The sequence below is a fragment of the Porites lutea genome, chromosome 9 (genome assembly GCF_958299795.1).
Source record: "Porites lutea chromosome 9, jaPorLute2.1, whole genome shotgun sequence".
Classification (NCBI taxonomy): domain Eukaryota; kingdom Metazoa; phylum Cnidaria; class Anthozoa; order Scleractinia; family Poritidae; genus Porites; species Porites lutea.
In genome coordinates this window covers 24,638,865-24,666,194 of record NC_133209.1, presented here as the reverse complement: position 1 = coordinate 24,666,194, position 27,330 = coordinate 24,638,865, and the positions used below count along the sequence as shown (strand labels likewise).

General features: G+C 38.9%; 1 protein-coding gene across 1 annotated transcript; it reads left to right on the top strand.

Annotated features, from left to right (window-relative positions):
• Positions 1-20,883: 20,883 nt before the first annotated feature.
• LOC140948034 (allatostatin-A receptor-like) lies at positions 20,884-22,184 on the top strand. Its single transcript, XM_073397250.1, has one exon. The coding sequence runs from the start codon at positions 20,884-20,886 to the stop codon at positions 21,868-21,870; it is 987 nt and encodes a 328-aa protein (XP_073253351.1). The 3' UTR covers positions 21,871-22,184.
• The last annotated feature ends 5,146 nt before the right edge of the window (positions 22,185-27,330 follow it).

Here is a 27,330-nt window from a genome sequence, read left to right as displayed (position 1 = left end):
ATAAGGGGTGGTTCTTAAAAAATTAGCAAAGTAGCGGTTGGTTTTGTATGAGATTCCACTTTTCCATTAAAGCTTCCTTTACGACCAGAAGTGAGTTACAGTGTACTGCGCAAGCGCGACCAGTAAATTTCGTCGTCGTGGTGTCGTCGACGACGCCAAACAAAGTACAATCACGTCGTCCTGCAATCCACAAGCTTCAGCGGGTATAATGCACCTATCAAAGTAATGCCGGCGGGGAGGGAGGCAGAGCCTAGGGTGGAGATTTGACTTTTTTCAAAAATTTGTAATCAAATTCCCTACCCACGGGCAAATCATTCCTGTCAAATGCAATCAAATTTCCCCATCCTAGGCTGCACATTGCTGTCAATCCCAAGGCAGAACCCAAGAAAGGCACAATAAAAATATCTCCAAATAAAACTCTGCAATCTTTTATAAACGTTGCTTTATCACCAAAGATACATGTTCCTGTTACAGCAGTCCAATCCGTGTTACACTGCGTAGAATACATAAACCTTTTGGAGAAAGTCCACATTTTGTAAATTTAAATATACCGTTCTCAGTAAAGGGTACAAAAAGAGTCAGTTTCGTAAGTTTACACTGATTGTAGCGAATGAGCCATACACTAATCAATTGTACTTGCAAAAATCGACTTGGTTTCTCTTTACTTTCTTTTACTTTGATACCACAGTATTTTAAGAGGTTCAATTGATCAAAAACACGCTAAAATAAACGAAATTTGAAGGCAAAACAGTGAAATTCACCCAGCCTTCGCTTGTTCTCATTGGCCTCCACGACTTTCTGATCTTTTCAAACCGTACGGCGCATGCGTGAAGCGTGGAAGTGGGAAACAGATTCACCGGCGAAAAAATGTCTGCGCATGCTCTACTGAAAATGACACGTGATCTAAATCGGGCAATGTCATTGGCTCCGAGGCGAAAATGCCTGCGAAATGTTGTTCAGATGAGAGAAGCGATGTCAGCTTTGTTTGGCAATGACAGCGTTGCAATTTCTTGCCACTGTAAGAGATCAAAAATTATTTTGGTCAAAATTTCGACGGAAGTGTGTTCTCTAGAGAATATAGCATCCTGAAACTGGCGAAAAATTTCATTGGCATGGTCTGATTCAGTGTTATTGACGTTGAGATCGCTGGTTTGCGTGTTGAAGACATGCTGAAAAGGAGGGTAATTTTTACTCTTTTTGTTTACTGCATGTTCCGTGCAACTCGGTACAAAAAGAAATTATAAAGTAGTGGAAGAAAAATTATTGGGCTTTGTTTTGGTGTATATAAATTAGCTTGTACCGAGTTGCACGGAAGCGACAGTTTTGTTAAATGTGTATCCCGTTTTTGTGTCAAAATTCGACTTTGATTGTGAATCTAACATTCGACAGCATTCGACTGTTGATCGAAGAGAGTATTACAACGCTATCCAAAACGTTTTTGTTGTTTAGTTCAAGTTTCTTATCACGGATTCAACAAAAAGAAAGTAGAGGAACAGACATTTTTGGGTTTTGTTTTGTTAATAGGGAACTTAAAAACCACGACGACGACTTTGTCGACGACGACTGGAAGTGAGATACCGTGCACTGCGCAAGCGCGGTTAACAAATTTCGTCGTCGTGGTGTCGTCGACGACGCCAAACACAGTAGAATCACGTCGTCCTGCAATCCACAAGCTTCGGCAGGTATAACTCCCTGTTTTTAAGCGATTTTTCAAGGGCTTTGTATTTTGTCACCTCGTAAATCCAGGTATCCTTTCTTTTTTCTCCTCCTAACAAGCGATGTTGATTGAAAATTTGACTGATGAATTGTGTTTACTTCGAAGACAACACTGAGCTGTGCAGGCCGAGCGAGCGAACTCGTAAGTGGCAAATTTATTTGTACGTATTTAGGTCAGGCAAATCATATATCTTTAATATAGAGGAAATGAACTTTATATGGAAAACAGCTATCGCATCGGAATGTCTCTTTTTCCAAATCTAAACTCTGACAGACACTCGGACTCGGTCATGTCATTCAGGTTGAAAGTTGAATAACCTTTGTACGGAAAGTAGAGATTTTTCCATTCGAGAAGGTCAGACAACACTAAAAATTCTTCATCGTCAATGAAAGTAGACGTACGGCTTATAAAATAAGATCTTGCATCGTCTTAAAAGACGCCTTTGCGAAAAAACATTGTTGCGAACAAACATCACAGTCTACACCAGTCTACGTTCTCGTTCCAGTCCTTTCCCAGTCAACAGACGTCGTCGTCGTGAACTTCATCGTCGTTCTTAAGTTCCCTAATATGACTTAGCTTGTACTTTGTCGCTGGAAAAACTGTATTTAGATGCTAAATCTCCGTGTGTTTACACTGTTAATGGCGGAAAAATAAGCCTACGCTTGGTTCAACTTAATCTCGCGTCACTCGGTACAAAAAGAAATTATAAAAAAGGTAAAGAAATATTCTTAGCCATTGTCTTGCTTTGTATACTGTCTTGTGGCTAGTGGATCGAAAGCGGCCGGGTTGCGGCTTTTTTCTAAAGTGCGTAGGTCGAAACGTGATTTTGTCGATCGATGCACATTTCATTGTTGTTGCACATTATTACAGCTTTGTATATTACAGAAATTTGAGTTTTATCCGAACTGTCGAATAAGAAAATGTGAGAGTGTTTTCATTAAAACGCTTTGACCGTCTTGGAGCTACAGTTCAATAGGTCCAGCAACATTCTGATTTGTAAAAAAAATTCTGTTTACACTGTGCAAGCTGCTGTACACTTAGGCTTGCAATTTTATAATTGAAGGATCGAAGGTTAGATTATTTTGCTCATAAACTTGGTTTGGGATTATCCACACAACGAGTTACTTGTTACTTTAGGAACCGCAGTTACGGACATGATTTCCTCCGTGTACAATTTTTTGGTACTAAATTTTGTACACAAGGCTTTCTGTGGGGGGTGTTTCTTTGCTTCAAAATTGGAACCTGGAAGGAGATGAACAGGGTAATTTTCCTGTGAATGCTTTTGTTTTTCTGTCAATCGCTTTCGGCTTATTTTTTTTGGGAGCAAAGTTATGAATGAAGGATAGAGTTCAGCTGAGAGTTAACATGCTATTATGTATTCAAAAGTTCTTTTCAAGAAAAAAAAAGAATCGTCACAAATTAAACTTACAGGAGTTTAAAGTTTGGAGTAAACGTTGAGTCTTAAATATGAAAGTTTAGTTGGATCATGTTGATAAACGCAGTTGTGTAGGATATGCAGTTTAAAATTTTGATCTTCTGCCAGAATTATGAGAGAACACTCAAATACAGATCTCATTCAAACTTTATAGTTTCATTGTAATTATCGTTTGTTTCTATTCCTGTAAACTTATCATCAGCTTTACATTTTGCATGAATTTAATGTGATATATATTTGAAGGGGTTGTTGTTTCACTGTAAAGTATGTTTCACTTTGTTTTTTTATAAGAAGTTCAGTTTCTTCTTAGTTGTTGGCTAAGGCAGTGTTGAAGTATCTGACATGTTAACATACTTTATTGTTCATTTCTCTTCAGAAAAGATTGATTGATCCTGAATCAAACAAAGTGCAGCCTCACAAACAAGATTTTTGACGAACAAATGTGTACTCAAGCAAAGCATATGTCCCTGACAGTGTCAATAAAATTTATTAATGGCAAGATCTGGGTTTGGGTTTTTACTCCTTTGTAGCACTTTTGACTATGCATCACTTTTCTAACCTATGTACTAAAAAGATCTAATCAGTATTTTCTCCTACTAACATATTACAATCAAAGCTCTCTTATATATATAGTATTCCCCTAATTTTAAAAATTTCATTATCTTATTCAGATGAAGCACAGTAACCATGGAGAAGGAAAAAGAAAAAAAAAACACCTGCTCGGTCATAGACGGCTTTAAAGTTTTGATATTAAAATTGCACCCGTTCACAATGAAAAGAACATGAATGCAGACACTACAGATCATTTAGCTCATGTTCAAGCTTTTTTTTTATAAATTAGGAAGTCTTGCTAGAGAAAACATAATTTTGCTTATCTTTTCGGGAAAATAAAATAATAATGAAGTAACTTCCAGGTGTCTAAGCAATTTGAAAGGACCCATAGTGTCGTATTTCTCCCCTGCATTGAGCTGTGAACAAAGGCCGTTCTTTCTAGTAGCCCGGCTTTTATCAGAAATATTGTTGTCCTTCGTGATCGTGAAGAGTGATCGCTTAAACAAGTCCAAAGCTGAATCCGGTAAACCGGCCAAAACACGAGCATAGGTGAAAAAGGATAATAAAAAGTCTAGGCTATTCAAAAAATATCCGTATATGCATTTACAACTCATATTAAGCCGCAATTGATCTTCTTTGAACTGGAATAATGAAACGATGGAGGTATGGTATTGCAGCCATTTTGAATTTGGCAATGTCACGTGGTCGCGCGTCGACCAATCAGACGTTTTTCGCCGGTGAAGGGAAACAGATGTTCAGTCTCAGTCTTTTTCGCCCAAGTCGGCAGTCAAATATCTCCACGTCGGGCGAAGAAAGATTCAAATATCCCCTTCCCTGGGAGAACAAGATTAGTCAAATGCCCTACCCCAGGGCCAACAAAGACCATCAAATCCCCACCCCATACCCTGCCTCCCCTCCCCCCCGCCGGCTTTACATTGAGAGGTGCATAAATCCACTGTTTTAAACGATTTTTGAAGTCCTTTGTTTTTTTCTTATTCTCGTAAATCCAGGTGTCGTTCCTTTTTTCTCCTAACAAGCGATGTTGATTGAAAATTCGACTAAAAGTGTACTGTGAAAGGTTTGAACCCAGGAGTAATTTCAAAACTAGGCTGAGTTTGATCGTCCGGGTGAACGTAGCCCTGAATAGGACTGTTGTTGTTGACAGTGACTGACGTTTCGACAACCTGTGCGGTAGTCATCTTCAGAGTCAAAGTGAGTTGTATTACGTCAGTTGATCTTATTATACTCTGGTTATTGATCTGATTGGTCAGTTACGTCGCGATGTTATTGGTCGTCTGTCAGTTACGCCGTGATGTTATTGGCTATGAAGACTAAAAGAGAATTGTTTTTACTTCGAAGAATGACAACAGCTGTGGAGGCCGAGCGAGCGAACTCGTAAGTGAGAAATTTATTTGTACGTATTTAGGTAAGGCAAATCATATATCTTTAATATAGAGGAAATAAACTTTATATGGAAAACAGCTATCACATTAGAATGTCCCTTTTTCCAAATCTAAACTCTGACAGACACTCGGACTCGGTCATCTCATTCAGGTTGAAAGTTGAATAATCTTTGTGCGGAAAACAGGTGTTTTTCCACTCGAAAAGGTCAGACAACACAAAAAATTCTCCATCGTCAATGAAATTAGACGTTCGGCTTAAAAATTAGATCTTGTATTGTATTAAAAGACGCCATTGCGAAAAACTTTGTTGCGAACGAACATCACAATTTTACTTTTGTGTTTACATTCATTGTCGTCGTCGTCGACCTACCAACCGATTGCATCTTAAGTTTCCTTTTTCCTGCCGAACTGACGTTCTCGTTTCAGTCTTTTCCCAGTCAACAGACGTCGTCGTCGTGAACTTCGTCGTGGTTCTTAATTTCCCTATTGTGACACGAAAGGCAACATTTCTTTTCCTTCCTTGCTCGGTTTTGTTTCAGGAGCGCGGACTTCGGTTTCTGTGAGTTTCAGTTATTTCTAGCCTGTGTCCACCATCAACCATCAAGCGTTCTTTTGAATTTTGAAACACTTTCCTCAAACTCTTTTGACAAATCGGTGGGTGGCAAGCCGCAAAAATGCGTGCTGGAAGGTTTCCGTAGTCTTTACATCAAGGATAACTTTTTCGTTTAATCTTGTGCCTTTGTATACAACTGTGTCTAAAGACATTATTGTCTCAGTGAATTTCGGTGGTGAATTTAATTTTAGGATCATGTAACTTTGCTTCTTCGAAGAAAGTTACGATGTCTGGTTTAAAGACGGTTTAGCTGCTTAGACTTTGTGTTTCAATATATGACATGAAAATGTTGGCAGAGGAAACTGCTGCCTTTGTGCCCATCGCTGTACGGTGGGTTTGGAGATAGAGCTTTCCATTGAACTGGAAATAATTTTCTTTGAGGATTAATCTAAGCATTTGTCGCATATAATGTTTAGGACCAGGCGGGTTGTAGAAATGTTTGGCTGCAAACCGATTTCAATATCCTCGTTTTGTGGTACTGACTTGTAAAAAGACTTGTGACGTGGTATCTTTGGTTACTTCCAAGAAAGGTAGAAAACATACAATATACTCTTCTTTCTGAAAAAAATATAGATAATGTCGGTCCATGTCGGTAGTCGGTTAATAATTTTCCTGTCGGTAGTCGGTAATTTTTTTCGCGTTTTGTCGGTAGTCGGTAATATTTTTTGCCCTTTGTCGCTAGTCGGTTAACCCCATTCACAGCCTCATATATATTTGCGTGAACGCTTTCAATAATAGTGCAAATGCGAATATGAACTTGTTTTCCATATTATTTGCATATTTGTCGGGTAGACAACATCGCATCTTCTCTGGTTGTAGTATTTGTTATGAGTTAGTGTATGAGTTAGTGTATGGTGTCAGGGCTTTAAAATATTTATAATAATATCTTTATCGTTATCTTTAACCTAAACATTGACTGCAAAAGACTGAAAAACTCTAAATAATTGAATGAAGTCACAACTAGACACAGGCGCCCCTTAGGCCTTAAAGTGTTCATTAAGTTCATTGACGCTCATAACTCGACGTAGGTCCTGTGGCTCGCTTGGCTGATATGATAAACTGGGCTAAAAGTGTATTTGACCCTCATTCGGTCACTGTATTTTGTATCTACTTTTTAGTAAACTGGCTTGAAAAAAATGTGAATTTTGGAGCGATTTCTATTTTATAAGAACTGAACTACCAGGACGTAAATTACAAACAGCGGGACACATATCAAGTTTAAGCTGACATCAAAGAAGGCGCGGAAAATAAAGTAAAGAGTCATATTTAAGTATATGAAAGGGTCGGCTGAATCTGTCATTTCGATCTATAAAAAGGCCCAAACTGAAAGAGCTCGCAGATGCATTTTACGGTTGTACAAAGGTCGAGAAAAGTCGTTTTGGTTTTGTGATTTATTCATCTTTTAAGGACAGTGCATTTGCTGTAATTGAAAGGGCTGCAAATTTCTCAACTAGGTATGTGAAAGGGGTACCATTTGTATACTAAAGGAATATCTTTTCTCTCAAAAAATGGTATATAAAAGGGTCGGTTGGACCTCGAGGCCTTCCCGTATAAAACTTTGTTGAGCCCCAACCCCCCTCCCCTTTTGTCGGTTCAGACAAACTTCTCGATGTCATTGTACTTAACTCAAACGAAGTCTAAGCCTGGCCATTTTTATAACGACTCAATGAAAGTTATTAACCTCGAGCTTGCACATAAGTAAAAAGATAATTGAGGGACAGCTTTGTATTATGTTTGTGCGGTTGTGCCAAACACTTGAAACAGTGGGAAAGAACTGAGCGTGTGTTTTTTTAATACCAAGTTGTCGAGTAATTTTCGAGGAATTATTACTTGAAATTATTTGTTTCCGATTACTATCCACGTCACGGTTCGCCGGCAATCGGGAAATATCATCTGTAAATAACTACGTACCGTTTCAAAATCTACAGTATTTAGAAGAATAACTTCAGACTTAAATGGCCAGCTGTCTAGCATAAATATATCATTAATTCACTAGTGGTTTTGGAACAAAAAATAGGTAAGACGTATCTTAATTAGTGTTTGAAATTTAGATATCAAGCTATATGATGCGACTTAGAAGTCGACTGTGCCTGTAATGGAAGATTAGAGGTGTGATATCTATGATCATGATTCTCATACTCCAGCCATAGGTGCGAACAAGAAATAAGGTAAAATCTGTAATAATTAAAAAAAAAATAAAAAAAGACATAAAAGTGATAACTTGATTTTTAAGGGAGACGAACTCAAAAGTAAGTGCCGAGATTGCCTTAATGAATTTTATGCAAAGAACGAGGCAAAGCGAGTTCGTATGACTTTCATCCAAGGCAGGTGTATGTAAGAGAAGAGTGTCGGTGACGGCTTTTTCCTGGATGGGACAATTTCATTCCCCATTCTCAATCAGCAAACCCAAAAAATATAGATATATAACTAGGAAAATTATATCAAGGGAAACCCTGGGGCCGGCTTGCTGGTGTAAACCGCCACTCAATGGAGATGCCTGCTTGACACATGTTCAGTTTACACACACTAAAGGACCCGAGGTTGGAGGCCTCAATGTAATAAACGGTCCCAAATGTAATTAAGTCCTAAATGTAATAACATTTTGTCCTAAATGTAATAAAGTCTTAAATGTTATAACAATTTGCCCTAAATGTAATAAACTCTTAAGCTGCCAATTACAGTAATTACTGGAATAAGCCCCGCCCTCAAATAAGCGCCGCATTTGGGGCGTGGGGGAGTTAATTAGCGCCGCGGCGCTTATTCGAGTAAATACGGTACTAAGCGGTATTGCTATGGTATTAAGCTCCGCTCTCAAATAAGCGCCGCATTTTTGGAGAAAAAAGTTAATAAGCGCCGCGGCGCTAATTCGCGTAAATTCTGTACATTTCCTTATGCACTGTGAATATTAACGTTTACAAATAAATTGCTTGTAAACGGCAAAGTAACAGTATTTTTGTAAAAAAGCAATATTTAAGCAATAGAAAACTTTTTTTCCTGTGTTTGCATAGCCTGATGTAAACACTAGAACACTAGAGGGGTTGGGAGAATTCGAGACAGTTATGCAAACCCTCGACGTCGTCGCAGGTTTGCATAACTGTCAAGATCGAATAAAGAATAAAGTCCTAAATGAAATAACATTTGGCCCTAAATGTAATAGACTCTTAAGATACCAATTACCGTATTTATGCGAATAAGCATCGCTCTAAAACAAGCGCAGCAATTGGTAAAGACGGTACATTACCAATTACCATATTTACACGCATAAGGGCCGCCCTCAAATAAGCACCACCATTGGGAGAAAAAAGTAAATGAGCGTCGCGGCCCTTATTCGAGGAAAACAGTACTGATATATTTTCTTAATATGCAACGCTGAACTTCTCGTTTATGAATAAATTTCTTCAAAGCGACACATAACAGTTTCTTGTCTATTAAGTATACTTATACATTCATTCATTCATTTTATTAGTTAATCCATATTGTTTACAATTATGTAAAACATAACAAGTAACAAAAATGAACTATTGTACCTTTCCACAACCGCCACCTTGGGGACAGAAAGAAAGTGGCCGCGGGGAAAGTAGGGGAAAAATAGGAAAAATAGGAAAAAAGGAAATGAAAGGAATAGCAACATTAACGAGCTCCACTGTAAGTCTCACTGTAAGAGAATCAAAAGAGCTGTTAATGCTTTTATACAGATATGATGTTGACCTTGTGTCGTTACATAAGTTTTTAAGGAAGCCCTACCTTCGGTTGCGTTTGTTGCTGTTGAAGAAAGATGACAACAGTGACAAGGCAGAAGAGAAAATAGAAGAAGAATTGAAGAGAACTTCTGAAATAAGAAGCCTTGCTATAAAGGAATCAATGGAACTGTTTTTGATGTTGGAATGCTTATTCGCAACAGGCTCCTGACTTAATAATCACATAGTTTTTAAGTGTAACAGTTCATAAGAAAATGTACAGAATTTACGCGAATTAGCGCCGCGGCGCTTATTAACTTTTTTCTCCAAAAATGCGGCGCTTATTTGAGAGCGGAGCTTAATACCATAACAATACCGCTTAGTACCGTATTTACTCGAATAAGCGCCGCGGCGCTAATTAACTCCCCCACGCCCCCAAATGCGGCGCTTATTTGAGGGCGGGGCTTATTCCAGTAATTACTGTAATTGGCAACTTAAGAGTTTATTACATTTAGGGCAAATTGTTATAACATTTAGGACTTTATTACATTTAGGACAAAATGTTATTACATTTAGGACTTTATTACATTTAGGACCGTTTATTACATTTAGGCCTTCCACCTGAGCGCTTTATAGCTTATCGACTCCAATCAATGATTCAGAAATAGAAACGACTTCGCTGTTCATCAGTGGCTTTCTTTGGTTGTTCTAAAGGGCATTTTTATCGTTGCGCGGACAGTTTTTAAAATATACTTGCTTACTAGCACTACGATGGAAAATGGAGTTGCTATTAACTTCTCAAGTTTCAGGTGCATTAACTCTCACAGGTTGGAGAGAAAAAGTGTCTCTTCTCTCTTTGGTCCTTTTATTTTTTTTGATTAAAAATTGAAACTTGACTCTTACTCCGGCGGAGTGTTTATTTATATTTTATCTTTTTTCCACAAGAAAAATAAATGACAAGATATGAGTCTGTAACACATTGAACTGCATGGTTTTGGTACTCATTTCTAACATTTAATCCTCCTCGGGACAAAACATTTTCAATAGTCTCCATGCGATAGAATAGCCATGGCTTTTAACTTTTTATTTACCATGTTATTAAAAATAAATGATGCAATTTCCTCTTTAATCGTACTGTCAACTCGTTTTGACTTGCAAAGCAGTAGTTACGGCAGTTTCGTCTCAATGATTTGTTGAGTGTAAGCCTCTAGCTTTCAAATCTGGGGATACTGTTTGTTTTTAAAACAAACAGTACCAGAAGATTGTGACTGTAATTTCATTTTCTAAGTGTTAGAACTCTCGACTGACTTATTTTAAGCCCGCGCCGTATGAATCTTTTCACCGGTAGTTTATAGAAATAGTCTCGTAATTACGTTAATTATCGGACAGTTTACAGGTGAAATATGTTTTTTTTGAGTGTAAATATGTTTTTGTTGAGTGTAAGCCTCTAGCTTTCAAATCTGGGGATACTGTTTGTTTTTAAAACAAACAGTACCAGAAGATTGTGACTGTAATTTCATTTTCTAAGTGTTAGAACTCTCGACTGACTTATTTTAAGCCCGCGCCGTATGAATCTTTTCACCGGTAGTTTATAGAAATAGTCTCGTAATTACGTTTATTATCGGACAGTTTACAGGTGAAATATGTTTTTTTTCTCTTTATTATAATTTTTCAACAAAATAGTAAAGGAGGAAGCGAGAAATCTACATTCAATTGAAAATTCAGACATTGTAAATAAATACGCCTGGCAGTAAACAACCTATTAGGTAAAGATGAGCTTATCTACTGAAGGATGCATTCAAATGCACCTTAATTTACTTAACTCTGTTCAGTTTAACCACGGAATCTCTAAATTACCATACGCTTTTGTGAAACTTTCTTCACTCTTTACTCTTCATAATTTTTTCTTTTTGTCGCGAGTACGAGTTCTTCTAAGATTACTGGAATTAAAAGCTTGCCTAAAGATTTTAGCTTGTAAAATATTTTGGGTAGCTAGCTCTGCAAGTTCTTATTTATTGAAAGACTAACTGTTACATAGTGGTTTTGGTACTTATTTGCTGCAGTTTAACTCTTCTCTGCAACTAAATTCATATAATATGTGATATCAATCTGAAAAACGAAAAAGTGGGTTTTCAATTAAAACCGTGAATATTAAAGGTTTGGGTTCTTTCGTCATTGGATTTTAAAACTAGCGGTTACAAACAAATGTCTTAACTCTGACTTACTTCCACAAACATGCACAAAGACAACTGTAACTCATGATCATCAGCTCGCCTAAGATTAACTTCTTTTCGAGGCAGGCATTAAATACTAGTTCAATAACAACATCTTCAGGTTGAAACACTTTAAAAAATTGTATGCTAAGGTTCACATTAACTCTTCCCTTTTTTTTTTTCTTTTTCCTTCTCGCTTAGTCATGATAGAGCGGAACAATATTGTAAAACAAATATTAATGGCCGTCCTAAGAGTGCGAACAAAAAAATTGTTCACAGGTGGCCCAAACTCACGTTACGAGGGAAGGGTGTAATGCAATTTACATACCATGGGTGACGCGCCGGTGTCGCGTGACAGGCGACCGATAAAAATATAAGAGGCTTTGTATGAGAAATATATTACTGAGATCTGCGAACGCTAAATAACTCTAAACCTTACTTTTTCTTAAATGAAATGAATAAAAAAGACTTACCTGCAATGTATTCCACTGCATTTTGGTGTCTGTTTGTCGTTTTACTGTTTTTTGTCTTTACTGCGTAACCACTTTAGTACTCCTTGACCGATGTTAAGAAGTCTGGCGTTTGAATGAACACATGCAAACGTGTTTCGTTGCGTTACATTGAAACAATTTGAAACTGTTTGAAAAGGGTTTCGAACAGTTTCAAACGGGTTTCAACGCATTTCAAACATAAACGCCCTTGAAACGCTTTGAGCTAAGACCCCTTTTCCTACGGTGGAGGGTCACAAATAGGTTTTGACACCTTAGACCCCCCACGTGACCGAGACAAACTTTGCGTTCAACCCAAAGGCTTTGTATGAGCAACATGCGTTCCGACATGAAAATTATTCATAAAATTCGCACTGAGCGTTTTTAAAATGTTTTTTTTTAGCTTTATTCCAATATATAAGAGGCACTACTGCTATAGGGAGCCAAGTCTGGTCCAAGCAACTAAAATAAAAGGTTAAAATCGGAAAATTGAGCGACTTGATCAAAGAAGGCTACTGAAACCGGATCCGGCCTGGCTCTGTCTTAGCCAGATAGCGCTCTATGCACTGAACTGAAACATTACAGGGCTGTGTAATACTCCAAAACCGACATTGCTAAAGAGAAAATCGAGTTTCTATGTGCTCCTCGCAAGCCTGTGACAGAATGTCTAAGCTGAAGAGCACACCAACATTAGCGCAAACCGGAAATTTATAACTTTGTTCTGTTGTGGTGCGGCCAGAAGGTAGGTACCATACGAATCCGGGACGAGTACAGTATGTCCTGTAGTACTAAGTAGCGTAACATAACCACTCGACTAAAAAAAACTTGGGAAACCTTTGCTATAAATTTAACCTAAGGCACCGTTTCATGAACAGCTTTGAAGTCTTGCTCTCGACACATTTCTTAGTAAAATGCCGTAACATAATTTTACCCAAAGCAAAGACGGCGTCTGGAAAAGTAGGAAACCGGAATCCGGACTAGGAACGGGAATAGGAAAAGGACCAGACAGTGGCATGGAACCGGAAGAGGAACCTATATAAAAACGGGGACAACATTTATCTTAATTTAAGTTAATTTGGATTTAATTCTTATTCAGGTATATACCAAAAATAAGGGAAAAAAAGAGAACAGGGACCTGAATAGGAAGGGGAATGGAAACAGTGTATAGAAATATGAAATAAAAAGACATAATCACTATTTAAATAAAAAGACAGAGAAATAATGAAAGAAAAAAGAAAAGACATAACTTTTTTTTGTCTTTAGCCTGTGACGCATCACGTTTTCGTGCTGTCTCACACAACGAATCCTTTTACCTTCCACTGTAGGAATTTGATGAGTCAAAGCTCTGAAAGACAGAAAATATCCACTTCCGGTTTCCATTTTTGACGTTCTCAACGTCAAAGTTCTCGTTGCTTAAGGTCCCTATAGCACTCGTAGCACTCGGTTGAATAAAGCCCGGAGGTAGATGATGTGCTGGCTGAGATGGGGATGGGGGTCGGGGGGGGGGGTACGTGTTAATATCCCATTCCTGATAAACGTCTCTTATGGGTATCTCGTTTACACATGGGTCTGAAAAATAATATTAATATGTTATAGCCTCCTTCCTGCGAGAGACAAAAGGAATCTTAAGATCTGATAACGGCAAAGCCAGCGAAAACGCCACTGAGAAATTGAATTCGGCTCCTAATTCAAACTATTTCTCATCCAAATTGTCCCAAATGAAGCTGGAGACGGCGTCGGAGCTCAGACACGCACAATAAAATTTATCGCCTTTCTCAAGAGAACTTAATAACATTTGATCATTTCACGTCGTCGTTGTGCAGAAACGGTGAACATATAGACAGAAAGCGCGATGCACTTGCAAAGCTGTTGCTTTACTTTTGCTGCTTTTTTTTTACCGCCTCTTTGCCGTAATATATAGAGATTCAGGGGGAGCATGATTACAGAATGGTTTTCTTATTTTTCATATAAATTGATCATTTGATCATTTCACGTCGTCGTTGTGCAGAAACGGTGAACATATAGACAGAAAGCGCGATGCACTTGCAAAGCTGTTGCTTTACTTTTGCTGCTTTTTTTTTACCGCCTCTTTGCCGTAATATATAGAGATTCAGGGGGAGCATGATTACAGAATAGTTTTCTTATTTTTCATATAAATTGAATTAGAATTAAAACAAATTAAGGTAATGGTTCCCCTTTAGATCACTGTTCCTGTTCCTGTTCCGTTTCCGGTTCCGGTTTCTGTTCCCATTCCCGTTCCTTTTCTGGATTCCGGTTTCCTACTTTTCCAGACGCCCGTTGCACGAAAACGAGAAGTCTTCTAGAATAGTCAGCCAACAGCTTATAATAAAAATAATTAACCTATTAAACCTATCCCAATCGATCCTCGCACTTCACCGAGATTATATAAACAGTTGATAATCGTTTTCAAAATTATGGTCGACACGAACATTCAGGCCACAAGATAAAAATGTTCTGTTTCAAGATTTTTTTCCTTTCGTTTTTGGTTATTTTTAAATCACTCATCTACAGTTTTTACCATGTTTAACGTTGTCTTGGCACGCGTTGATAGTTTTCAAGATATACAGGGTGTTTCAAAAGTTCGTTCCGATTTTTTATTCGTTTAAATTTCACTAATTATTAAAAAAAAAACGTTTTGTAAAACTTAATATGTATTTATTATTCATTTAACATTGAATAACTAGGATATTAGTGACCAGAATGTCTTCTTGTATGTTTTCTGACATTTTCTAAGCGGTGAGGTAAAGAATGTACGAGCTTCCGAAGCGTGTCCAAAGTCACATTCTTCTAGGCGAAGCGTAGTCACTGTCCGTTAGCTCGTCCAGTGTTTTAGAGGCTGGATCTTTTGAATGTTGTCTCCTCTACGATAATACAGATGGTCTCTAGGGGTTCACATGACGTGAGCTTGCCGGCCGGTCCTCCTTTGGCATAAAGTTTACAAATCCTTCTGACACATGCTTGCATGAAGTGTGCACCGCCTTTTTCAAATCCGTTTTGTGGAATTATTACGCATATACTTTCAGCTGTTTCAATAATAATTCTCACACAGTTTGTGAAAAAACGGCCATCCACTCCTTGGTTTGTCTTTAAGGTCTTTACGTTTGACCACTTGTTCGGTTATCGTTCAGATTTCTTCAACAATTTGGCAATTTTAAAACATAAAAATAGATGTCTGAGCTCTAGCACAAACAGTGTAGACCTTCATTTTCACGAAGGAGTAGAGAAAATAAAAGAAAACGTTAAAAATACCAAAATAGAAAACCTAAAAAATGGGCAGGAAAAGTATGGCGGGAAAATAATAAAAAAAAAGTATGGCGGGAAAATAAACCAAATTGTTGTACAGTTGGGGCAAAATTTAAAAAATATATATTAATAAGAGGGTCTGAATGGGGGGGTCCACTTGTCGGTTGTCGGTTAAAATTTAGTTACTTTGTCGGTAGTCGGTTAAAATTTTCGATCTTTGTCGGTTGTCGGTTAATCTCAGTTAATAAGTAAAAATGCATGTTAATTATTAATATTTGTTATGTGTTTCAATCAGTTTCAAGACTTTGATCCCTATAAAACATGTAAAACTTGTAAAAATGCATCATTTGATTGAACTTAAACTTCATTATGCAACATGATAGTGTATTTCACCAAAGCTTTTATTGCAAATGCGAACTTGGTTCCCCTGTTGATTACAGGGCACCATAAAAAGTAATGAAGAGCGGTTAGTTGGACACAGAGGGAAACGCCCAGTCTGACCTTTTGGATACGTAAATTATTTTTGGTGAAAAACTGCAAGGGATGACAGGTTGCACATCTATACCGGCGTGAAACCGTGTGTTGACCTTTAATATTTTGGCTCTAACAAGCATGTTCTTTACCATGGTTTTCCTTTCTTTTAGGAAATAAGGGGTGGTTCTTTAAAAAATTAGCAAAGTAGCGGTTGGTTTTGTATGAGATTTCACTTTTCCATTAAAGCTCCTTTTACATTAGACACTAAGGGCTGGTATTGGGGAACTTAAGAACTACGACGACGACTTTGTCGACGACGACCAGAAGTGAGTTACAGTGTACTGCGCAAGCGAGACCAGTAAATTTCGTCGTCGTGGTGTCGTCGACGACGCCAAACAAAGTACAATCACGTCGTCCTGCAATCCACAAGCTTCAGCAGGTATAATGCACCTATCAATGTAATGCCGGCGGGGAGGGGGGCAGAGCGTAGGGTGGAGATTTGGCTTTTTTCAAAAATTTGCAATCAAATTCCCTGCCCACGGGCAAATCATTCCAGTCAAATGCAACCAAATTTCCCCACGCTAGGCTGCACATTGCTGTCAATCCCAAGGCAGGACCCAAGAAAGGCACAATAAAAATATCTCCAAATAAAACTCTGCAATCTTTTATAAGCGTTGCTGTATCACCAAAGATACATGTTCCTGTTACAGCTGCAATTATACGTTTTAACCATAATTCGTGTTACACTGCGTAGAATACATAAACCTTTAGGAGAAAGTCCACATTTTGTAAGTTTAAATATACCGTTCTTAGTAAAGGGTACAAAAAAAGCCAGTTTCGTAAGTTTACACTGATTGTAGCGAATGAGCCATACACTAATCAATTGTACTTGCAAAAATCGACTTGGTTTCTCTTTACTTTCTTTTACTTTGATACCACAGTATTTTAAGAGGTTCAATTGATCAAAAACACGCTAAAAAAAACGAAATTTGAAGACAAAACAGTGAAATTCACTCAGACTTCGCTTGTTCTCATTGGCCTCCACGACTTCCTGATCTTTTCAAACCGTACGGCGCATGCGTGAAGCGTGGAAGTGGGAAACAGATGTTCCATCTCAGTCTTTTTCGCCCAAGTCGGAAGTCAAATATCTCCACGTCTGGCGAAGAAAGATTCAATTATCCCCTCCCCTGGGAGAACAAGATCAGTCAAATGCCCTACCCCAGGGCCAACAAAGAGAAACAAATCCCCACCCCATACCCTGCCTCCCCTCACCTGCCAACCGCCCCCCCCCCCCCCCCCCCCCCCCCCCCGCTGGCTTTACATTGATAGGTGCATAAATCCACTGTTTCAAGCGTTTTTGAGGTCCTTTGTTTTTTCTTATCCTCGTAAATCCAGGTATCGTTCCTTTTTTGTCCTAACAAGCGATGTTGATGGAAAATTCGACTAAAAATGTACTGTGAAAGGTTTGAACCCAGGAGTCATTTCAAAAGTAGGTTGAGTTTGATCGTCCGGGTGAACGTAGAACGGACTGTTGTTGTTGACAGTGACTGACGTTTCGACAACCTGTGCGGTAGTCATCTTCAGAGTCAAAGTGAGTTGTATTACGTCAGTTGATCTTATTATACTCTGGTTATTGATCTGATTGGTCAGTTACGTCGCGATGTTATTAGTCGTCTGTCAGTTAAACCGTGATGTTATTGGCTATGAAGACTAAAACAACAGCTGGGGAGGCCGAGCGAGCGAACTCGTAAGTGAGAAATTTATTTGTACGTATTTAGGTAAGGCAAATCATATATCTTTAATATAGAGGAAATAAACTTTATATGGAAAACAGCTATCACATTAGAATGTCCCTTTTTCCAAATCTAAACTCTGACAGACACTCGGACTCGGTCATCTCATTCAGGTTGAAAGTTGAATAATCTTTGTGCGGAAAGCAGGTGTTTTTCCACTCGAAAAGGTCAGACAACACAAAAAATTCTCCATCGTCAATGAAATTAGACGTACGGCTTAAAAATTAGATCTTGCATTGTTTTAAAAGACGCCATTGCGAAAAACTTTGTTGCGAATGAACATCACAGTTTTCATTTGTGTTTACATTCAGTGTCGTCGTCGTCGACCTACCGACTGATTTCATCTTAAGTTTCCTTTTTCCTGCCGAAACTGACGTTCTCGTTACAGTCTTTTCCCATTCAATAGATGTCGTCGTCGTGAACTTCGTCGTGGTTCTTAAAGTTCCCTATTGTGTCACAAAAGGCAACATTTCTTTTCTTTTCCTTCCTTGCTCGGTTTTGTTTCAGGAGCGCGGACTTCGGTTTCTGTGAGTTTCATTTATTTCTGATTGCAATTTGTCTTTCAAATTATGTTGGTAGCCTCTGTCCATCATCAACCATCAAGCGTTCTTTTGAATTTTGAAACACTTTCCTCAAACTCTTTTGACAAATCGATGGGTGACAACCCGCAAAATGTGTGCTGGAAGGTTTTCGTAGTCTTTACATCAAGGATAACTTTTTCGTTTAATCTTGTGCCTTTATATACAACTGTGTCTAAAAACATTGTCTCAGTGAATTTCGGTGGTGAATTTGATAGTAGGATCATGTAAGTTTGCTTCTTCGAAGAAAGTTACGATGTCTGGTTTAAAGACGGTTTAGCTGCTTATAGACTTTGTGTTTCAATATATGACATGAAAATGTTGGCAGAGGAAACTGCTGTCTTTGTGCCCATCGCGGTACAGTGGGTTTGGAGGTAGAGTTTTCCATTGAACTGGAAAAAAATTTCTTTGAGGGTTAATCTAAGCATTTGTCGCATACAATGTTTATGACTAGGCGGGTTGTAGAAATTTTTGGCATACGATCTGCAATCCGATTTCAATATCCTCGTTTTTGCGATAGAGGAGGTTTGAATTTCTAGGCTTTTGCGTGACGCGGCATTTAGCTGGCGGCCGGGTAAGCTCTTATGTGGGTTAAAAACCTTACCAGTTTTGGGAGATTTTGCTATCTAAATATTCCTTGTCTCAGAACGAATATCACTATTAATCCTTTATTAGTTTTTCAAGCGATGAATTCACTCATTAGTAGGAAAACTCAAAAACAGATGTTTCTGTTGGTTTCCGGCGGCCATATTTGTGCCCCTCAAAGGGAGACAAGCATGGCGTCTCCCAGGAGACGTATGGCGTATGACGTATGGCGTCTCCATAAAAATTAAAGCTTTATAAATTTGGGTAAAACGTTTTTCTGAATATCTCGCATATTAAATATCGCATAGACCTGATTCTTGGCGAGGCCTCTTCTTTTATTTCGTAGATTCTATTTTTGATTGCGTGACACTAAAAACCGAGAATACTGGTCAGGTTCAATGTCTGAGTCACAGCAGGAACCAGAAATTTGTGACGTCATTAGTGTAATGCGCTATTTAGTATATTTGCAAAACATTTACCAAGCCAATTTTAAGCCTATATATTTCAAAGAGAAGTCTATTTTTTTTCTTACCAAGAACTGTTAGCTCGACTTTCTTCCACTAATTTAATAATTCTGGTTTTAAGCTGTATTGAGAGAGTTAGATCGAGCGTGACAGTGACATGGTGATCATCAGTGAGTGAACTCCACTAAGGGACGGACCACCAGAAAAATTTTTTTGGGGGGGTGGGGTGGGGAATTTTCGAGCCGCAGGTATCAAATTCCTAGTATGAATTTTTTTTAGGCTATAGTATGAATATTTTTTAGGGTTAATTGGCGTGCATAAATTTTTTTGTGACGTCATTAGTGTAATGCGCTATTTAGTATATTTGCAAAACATTTACCAAGCCAATTTTAAGCCTATATATTTCAAAGAGAAGTCTAATTTTTTCTTACCAAGAACTGTTAGCTCGACTTACTAACTTAATGATTCTGGTTTTAAGCTGTATTGAGAGAGTTGGATCGAGCGTGACAGTGACATGGTGATCATCAGTGTGTGAACTCCACTAAGGGACGGACCACTAGAAACATTTTAGCGGGGGGGTGTGGGGAATTTTTGAGCCGCAGGAATTTTTTTTCGTTATCAAATTCCTTGTATGAGTTTTTTTTTAGGTTATAGCATGAATATTTTTAGGGTTAATTGGCGTGCATGAATTTTTTTCATTTAATTTTCCCTTGTGCAAATATTTTTTGGTACTTCGCCCTCCCCCCCTTCTCCCCCCACCCCTCCTCCCCAGTAAGTTTTCTAATGGTCCGCCCCTAATTTAACATGCAGTTTTACAATTTTTATTTCTGGAACCGAAGCTTAAAAGTCCTGCGCAGCAGGAAAAGTTACCAGCCGCATTGAAAGAAGTCGAGGAATATTACTAGGTATCGCGGATATTTTATTGAGAAACCTAACCTAGTTATTGCAACAGTTAACCGAGTTCTTAAGTACGCAGTAAAGGGTGTTATCCTTCACTGTCTTCCTTCAGCTTGAAACTGATCTTTTACAAGACAATGGACCAAGTTGCCTGAAGCCTCCGTTTCAAGTGCTATTGTGCTAAGTGCAAAACAATCAATATGAATTTCTTTTTTAATTCTCATGCAAGTAAACGACAAAGGTTTTTGTACTTATAGCCTCGTTTTGAATGTGAGAGTTTTTGAAACTCGGAAATGGCCTATGATAAAGCTTTACCGACCTATTTGATAGGTGGTTTGAATCTAGTGAATATATTGCATAGATTTTGTTGTATGTTTAAAGTGTCCATAAGCTAAAAAAAAAAAAAATTTAATTGAAAAATCACATTAACAACGGCGTGTGCGTGGGTGTGTGTGAGTGTGTGTGTTTTAACCTTATTTCAAGTTTGCCTTCATTTTGCCACCCCATTCATCTAAGTCTTCTCTCGGAAGCCTCCTGGACCGTGAAAGGAGCTGAGACGTAAATTAAGGATCTATGTTGTAAATCAAGGAACACGTGACCTTAGATAAAAGTAAACAAGTGTGGAGTGCTAGAAATATTTCTTCCAATTCACGAACTGAAACTACTGTTAAAAGTTACAATTAGTTAACGAGTTTTCGATTGATTTGTTTTGAAATAGGCAGAGTACAAGATGGAACTGAGCGATGCAGAAGTGAGCATTGTAACCGTACTGTATGCCTTTACGATGCTTGCAGCTATTGTGGGCAACTCTTTTCTGATATTTATCGTGTGGAAAAAACCTGAGGTACGGTCACTGACAAGTTCTATGTTCGTCAACATGGCCATAGCCGATCTATTGGTGGCCCTGTTCATGATGCCTGTTTCCATTCTCAGCGTTCACACGGAAAATAAGTGGAAGGTATCTGGGTTGCCTGGTGACATCATCTGCAGGAGCTTTGTTCTAATTTCCAGTGCCACCACCCTTGCGTCTATCCTCTGCCTGGTTTTTATGGCGATCGACAAGTACTCCGCCATTGTCTGTCCTCTGTCTGTCCACTCTGTGTGGTTCAGAAAGGCGAAATTTGCCACACCTTTGATCTGGGTCATGTCAATCGCTCTAATGGCTATCATGCCCGTCGTCTACGAATTAGATTATGAATACTGCGAAATTGACCCGGATGTTTTGGGCCAGAAGCTGACACTTCTAGGTCTTTCCGTCTACATGTTCTTCATCACCTACATAGTTCCTCTGGCCATCATATTTCCGCTGTACGCGAAAGCTGCTAGTAAGCTATGGTTTAACGAGGCTCTAGGCAATCATCTGATTGAAGAACAACAGCATCGACAGCTGGTTACAAGAATGAAAGTGCTCCGCATGCTCGTCATCATTGTTGTGGTGTTTGCTATTTGTCGGATTCCCGCGCAGGGATTATACCTTTTTTGGGTAGGAACAGCTTTTCGTGAAAACCTGCCAGAAATTGTCTTGTACCTTGGATTTTGGCTGGCCGACGCAAACAGCGCCATCAACCCTTGGCTGTATATTGCCTTAAGCACCAAGATTAGATTGGCCTTTAACCGGATGGTAACCGTCCGAAAATCTCATCCGGCCTTTAGGAAAAGTACCCAGAGAAAGAGTCACTCAACTAAGGCCACGACATTCCAGGAGACTAGGGTGTAGTCATACGAACCAAGAGACCAAGAGTAGAAGGCATATGATTTTCAGCTAGCAAGTTGTTTCAAGGACATTTAAACTTTGCCTTTTTAATGCACGCAATAACTGCAGATTACTTAAGGTAGTGGTAAGTAGTGGATGAAACAGAGATAAAGTCATCGACTAAAAATTTAAAATAGAGATTCCCTTGATGATTTCTGCAGGTAAATGTGGTATTAGTAGAAGTTTTTTAACTTATTTATTGGTTCAATATGTAAAGTACGGAATGTTTTTTTAAAAGTAAAAGAGCCTTGTAAATTATGCGTTTTTAAACTATAATGGGAGCCTGCCACGTATCGGTGTAAACGCATTTTAGATCTATTTTGGGCCAGTGCACTTACGCATAACGTACTAAAAGTAGTTTACTAACTATTTTGTTGAATAATGTATTAAATAATGTATTGATTAAAAACACATAAGCAAACAAACAAACATTAATGATAACATGTATCTTTACATAGAAAATAGATGCTACTTTTAAAAAGTCTTTGAATAAATGAAAACCATGTGATGTCTGAGTATGTTTTCTTCGGGCCACTTTTCTTGACATCCAATGTCGTATATCGGACATCTAATGGAGCATTTTGCAGGGGCATGGAGTCTCTGAGTCTTTGATAAATCCTGCTCTGCCCTCGCCCAAACCAATGACAGGTTAGCTCAATTATTCCATGATGCCGTGAATTTTATGCCCTGCATTTCCAAACAGTTCCATGAGTGCATGTAATTCTTTCTAGTTTACAGGGTCGTTCAACAGCGTTGAGTCCTTGATTTAAAATTGCAGTAAACTTGGATAAGTGACAATTCATTAGTCCTGCAATTCTAAGAATTAAGTTCCACTGCAATGAAGGGAAATAGTTTGTACTGTAGGGGTACAGATTTTGAGAGAGTCGAGGTACACAGGAAGTTGAGTCGAACAACGGTTTATTCCTGAGCTTCTCAGTTCTTCAACGTTCCAAAATTTTTCAAGCGAAGCTAAGCTTACAAAGTGGTTGTATTTATACTAAACTATTAAGTTAGGTAGTTTCTAAGAAAAGTCAATAGTATTTGCGTCCGAGGTACGAGAACGCAACCCTTAATTTGTGTTGGGTGTTCTGTGCATTATTGGGTGTCCTGTGCAATTAATAAGGGAGGTTTTTTCGAGATTGCATTCGTCGTCGTCGTTCGTCGTCGTCGACACACATTTGCCTCGCTTTGAGGCGCTTGCTTACGTTTTGCCTCACTTTGACGCGCTAACTCACTTGTGATTCGTGTGTCCTCGGCGTTCATCTTTCAAACGTTTGCTGAGGTCTGCTATTCTGTCTTCGTAAATCGTTCATCTTTTACTGGGCTGCCTGTGCGGCCCAGTCATAAAATGGGCTTTCGGTCGTCTGCGGCGAAAAACGGCCTCCCGGGGGAGGGAAGACACGAGCGTCTGGTACCGAGAAACGATGTTCTCACAAATGGTTTCATATGATTTTCTCTTACATGAACCCTTGCATGGATACTTTTTGTACCTCGTCTGAGCTCCCCCTGAAAAACCCACAAAGCGTTGCGAACCTGAAGAAGGCTATTTGCGTTGTTCGAAGCGATTCGATCATGGGAGTCACTCTATAAATTTTTATTCTTCGATTTTAAGTCAGTTAGATGATGTTGGCGCTGGAAACTCAGAGAAATGCTCGCGTTACATTTAAACCGACACGCCGTTCACGGTAGGTTCACACTAAAAGATGACTGTGAGCGTCAGGTTTGGAACGCCGTGGCCGCTTCGTGAACTCAAAGCGAGAATTATCGATCGATGTAGTACATGAGCAATTAAGAAGCACAATTTATGAGCAAGGTATTTCACCAGTTGACGACACTATGGCTGAAGACTTGATTGTAAGCCTTCGTATTCAGTGAAGCGAACAACTCAGTTGCCGATGAATGGCACTACGCACGTCCATGAGCGAGGGACGTGACAACTTCGCCATGTTAGAAGACTGGCTTTTCCTTTAAGTAATGGTCCAGCTAAGAAGCAGGCAGAAAAACAATAGCCCGCGGCAATAGCGTCAGTTATTTTTCAGGCGCTAATTTCTCTAATCAAATTAAATCTGAATGCTCTGATTGGTCAATACAGCTAAAAGCGCGAAATTTGAATTTTAAAGTTGAATTAAGATAGCTTAAGACTCATTCGAACAACTTTTTATTTCGTCTATTGCTTTGTTAAGTTGAAAAATATAACATATCTAAAATTTAAAAGATTTCTATGCGCCAAACCCGAGGAAGTTAAACTGATATGAAATTACACGAAGATGAGCACAGTGTTACATCAATCAGCGACGTTGGGAACAACATTTACGTCGGCTCTCACAAAAGAAATGTCAAAACCATGATCGTAAACAGCAGCAATTCACTCTCACGTGGCGAATCTGGCGAACGCGCCAATGTCGCGCGTTCATATTCGGCCACCATACAGAACAACAACAAGTACACAAAATCAAATCTAAATGTTATCTAAATGTTCTGCTTTTGGAAAAAAAGAGGATGTTGCCCAGATAGAAAAAATTCCTGCATGTTCGGATAATCGGGTTTCAGAAAAAGCTCTCCTACAGTTTATCTGTTTTCAAGGTTTTGATATTACTCTATAAAAATCCTTCTCACAATCTCTCTCGTCCTTGGAAAAAATAAAGGCAAGCTACAGTCATGCTCGCTAGATCTTCCGTACCAAGAGAAACTCAAACACCAGTGAGAGCTATTTATGATACCTAAGCGGCTTCCGTCTCGGTATTCTCCGTCTCAGAACTCAAAGGTACAAAATGCAAACGTGTCACAAATTTCAATTCGCTCATTTTAACTTAAGGTCCAAGGCAAACTTCCATTTCGCTTGATGAAGCAGTCTAGAGAGAAAAAAAATCGAATGAAAGATGGGTAAAGATACACGGAATATGGAAGTTTCGAAAGGGGCAAACACATGAATAACACATAATGCGCGCGGAGGTGCGAAAATCTATTGAATTCAGCTTACCTCAAGCTCAAGTGTTCTACATCTCTTCGAGAAATAAATTCATCCTTGTAAAAACAACAAATCTTTCGCTTTCTCCTTTTATGCCCAGCTGTACTCCAATTTCTAGTGCCACAATTATTCTGATCTCCTCCTGATCCGGCCTGACAACGAAAACAACTACGCCGGGCCCAAATTCCCACATGGCGACTTTGCATGTCGAGGACGGCAGCAAACCATGTTTAAGAGCATTTTGACGATCACTCCGATGATAAAATACAGTAAATTTGAGATAAATATTCAATAAAGAAAAAATGCAGATTTTTTACGAAGAAATTGACGAGATTTCTTCGGGTAAAAGACAAATTTCCTAACATCTCAAGTGTCACACTAAGATGGGGTCACAACAAGGTCGCGCGTGTGTTGCACGTTTTCCGCTCTAACTTTTGATTGGCGCATAGAACAATGCTGAAACTTGGCCGTGAGGTATAAGACAGGGGAATGGGGAAAATAAAGCTAAAAAAAGGTGTTTTTGTCACGTTTCTGACTGTTTTTTTGGCGATTTTTGGATTTCGGCCAATCAGAACGCTTGATTTAATTGAAATTAATGATTAAAAGTTAGCACCTTTTAATCACTTTTGCCGTTCGCCTGCCTACCTTTTACACGGACCATTACTTAAATATTTCCTTCTATTTAATGCAACGCACGCCACTCTGGAGGTCTAAATTTCGGATACTGAGGATAAAGAAGACACGGACAAAAATAGGGACTCTGAGAATTTCGCGCACAAGTTTAAAGCTTCACCGGGACATCCCCTCGGGGAGCTTCACAGAGAGCGGCGTTGCTAAAACAAGGGTAAGGGTAACACAAAGGGTAAGGGTAAGGGTAAGGGTGGAGGGTGAGGGTAAGGGTAAGGGTAAGGGTAAGGGTAAGGGTAAGGGTGAATGTTAAGAAAGCATATTGTCATTAGTTCCCTGTCATTAAGCATCATCTGGCATATATTATTGGAAAACGGTGCTCTTTAAAATGAAAGGCTGGTCCAGGGCTGTTCTAATTTCAAGGTTTGGCTAGCTTTCGCGTTTCTGTTGCAGTTAAGTATTTCCAACAACGTGACTGCAAATTAATTTTTTGCTCTTGAAAGGCTTGAATAAAGGCATGAATTAATAGTCTTCGATCATCCTCTGTACACTAAAGGACTGTTTATATGGGGATGTGGGACCCTGGGTTGGCGAGGTGATCCGTAAAAGGGTCAAAAAGCAAACCACCTTTTCATGCAATCTTCGAACGTCCACAATCCTTAATCTTACAAAAAATATGCCGATAATCTTTCAGATATGTTACATTTGGAGACGAGCAAACTGTACATCTAACACTTTCCCTTAAAAATAGGCAAATGTATGGTCTTCAAACCGCGCCAAGTCCAAGACGCGCGAATTGTAAAATTCAAAGAAATATAAAGTATAAAGAAGACAATTTTGGGGGAGAGAAATTTTGGATGAAAATCTAAATTGGAATTCCCCCAACAATTCTCACCCTTACCCTTACCCTCATCCCCGCCCTTACCCTTACCCTCACCCTCCACCCTTACCCTTACCCTCACCCTCCACCCTTACCCTTACCCTTACCCTTTGTGTTACCCTTACCCTTGTTTTAGCAACGCCGCACAGAGAGCGACTTGAGGAAAATAGGAGCTATTACTGACAAGGTTTGGTGACTGAGTAGTCTGAGTAGAGCATACAAGTGTAACCCACGTCGAGGTTTCAGGGGGTTTGCTTTTGTTTGTATTTGTATCTTGCTAAGCTTTTATCATTAAATTTGTACATGATCTTGTGATCACAATTCTGTGTTTTCGCCCATTCAGCAACCACGCTATATTGATGTCAGCATTAGCGAGTTTCAGAAACATGGCTTTGAAAGTTTTCAGCTCTCGTGATGTTTCTTGATATTTCTTTTACCATTTTATGGAGATGTAAACTGAAGTCACCGCAAAATGGAAACTTAAAAAAGCGTATAATCCATTTATCTCGAAACATAACACACATGACGTATACAAACTTTATTTTCGTAAAGGTGTTTTGAATACGAACGAACACAGTCAATGTGAGGGGCAAAAACAGCATTAATATAAATGAACCATAGGGTTTTAACTAATATAAGGGTCAATTATTGTGCATTGAGATGAATCGCTTGAAAAGAGAGACTTCGCTTGAAGATGTGATCAGAAGTAAACAAAGGCATAATAGTGCGTCACGTTCAGTCTTTTTAATATCCAAGGAGTCACTGTGCCATATTGTTTAGCTGGCACAAAAACTTCGGACGAGTTATAAAGCGGCATAGTTATCTTCCATGAAGAAAAGTTCGTCTTGGGTGCGACAAACAGCGAGCGAATTTTTTACTCGCATCGGTATCAGGTAAAAATATGTTATCGATCGGTTCATCTATTTACATTGTTTGAAGTGCGTGCTGG

Bases quoted from the DNA above. Each gene is read 5' to 3' on its own strand.
- LOC140948034 (XM_073397250.1), top strand. From the start codon at position 20,884: ATGGAACTGAGCGATGCAGAAGTGAGCATTGTAACCGTACTGTATGCC.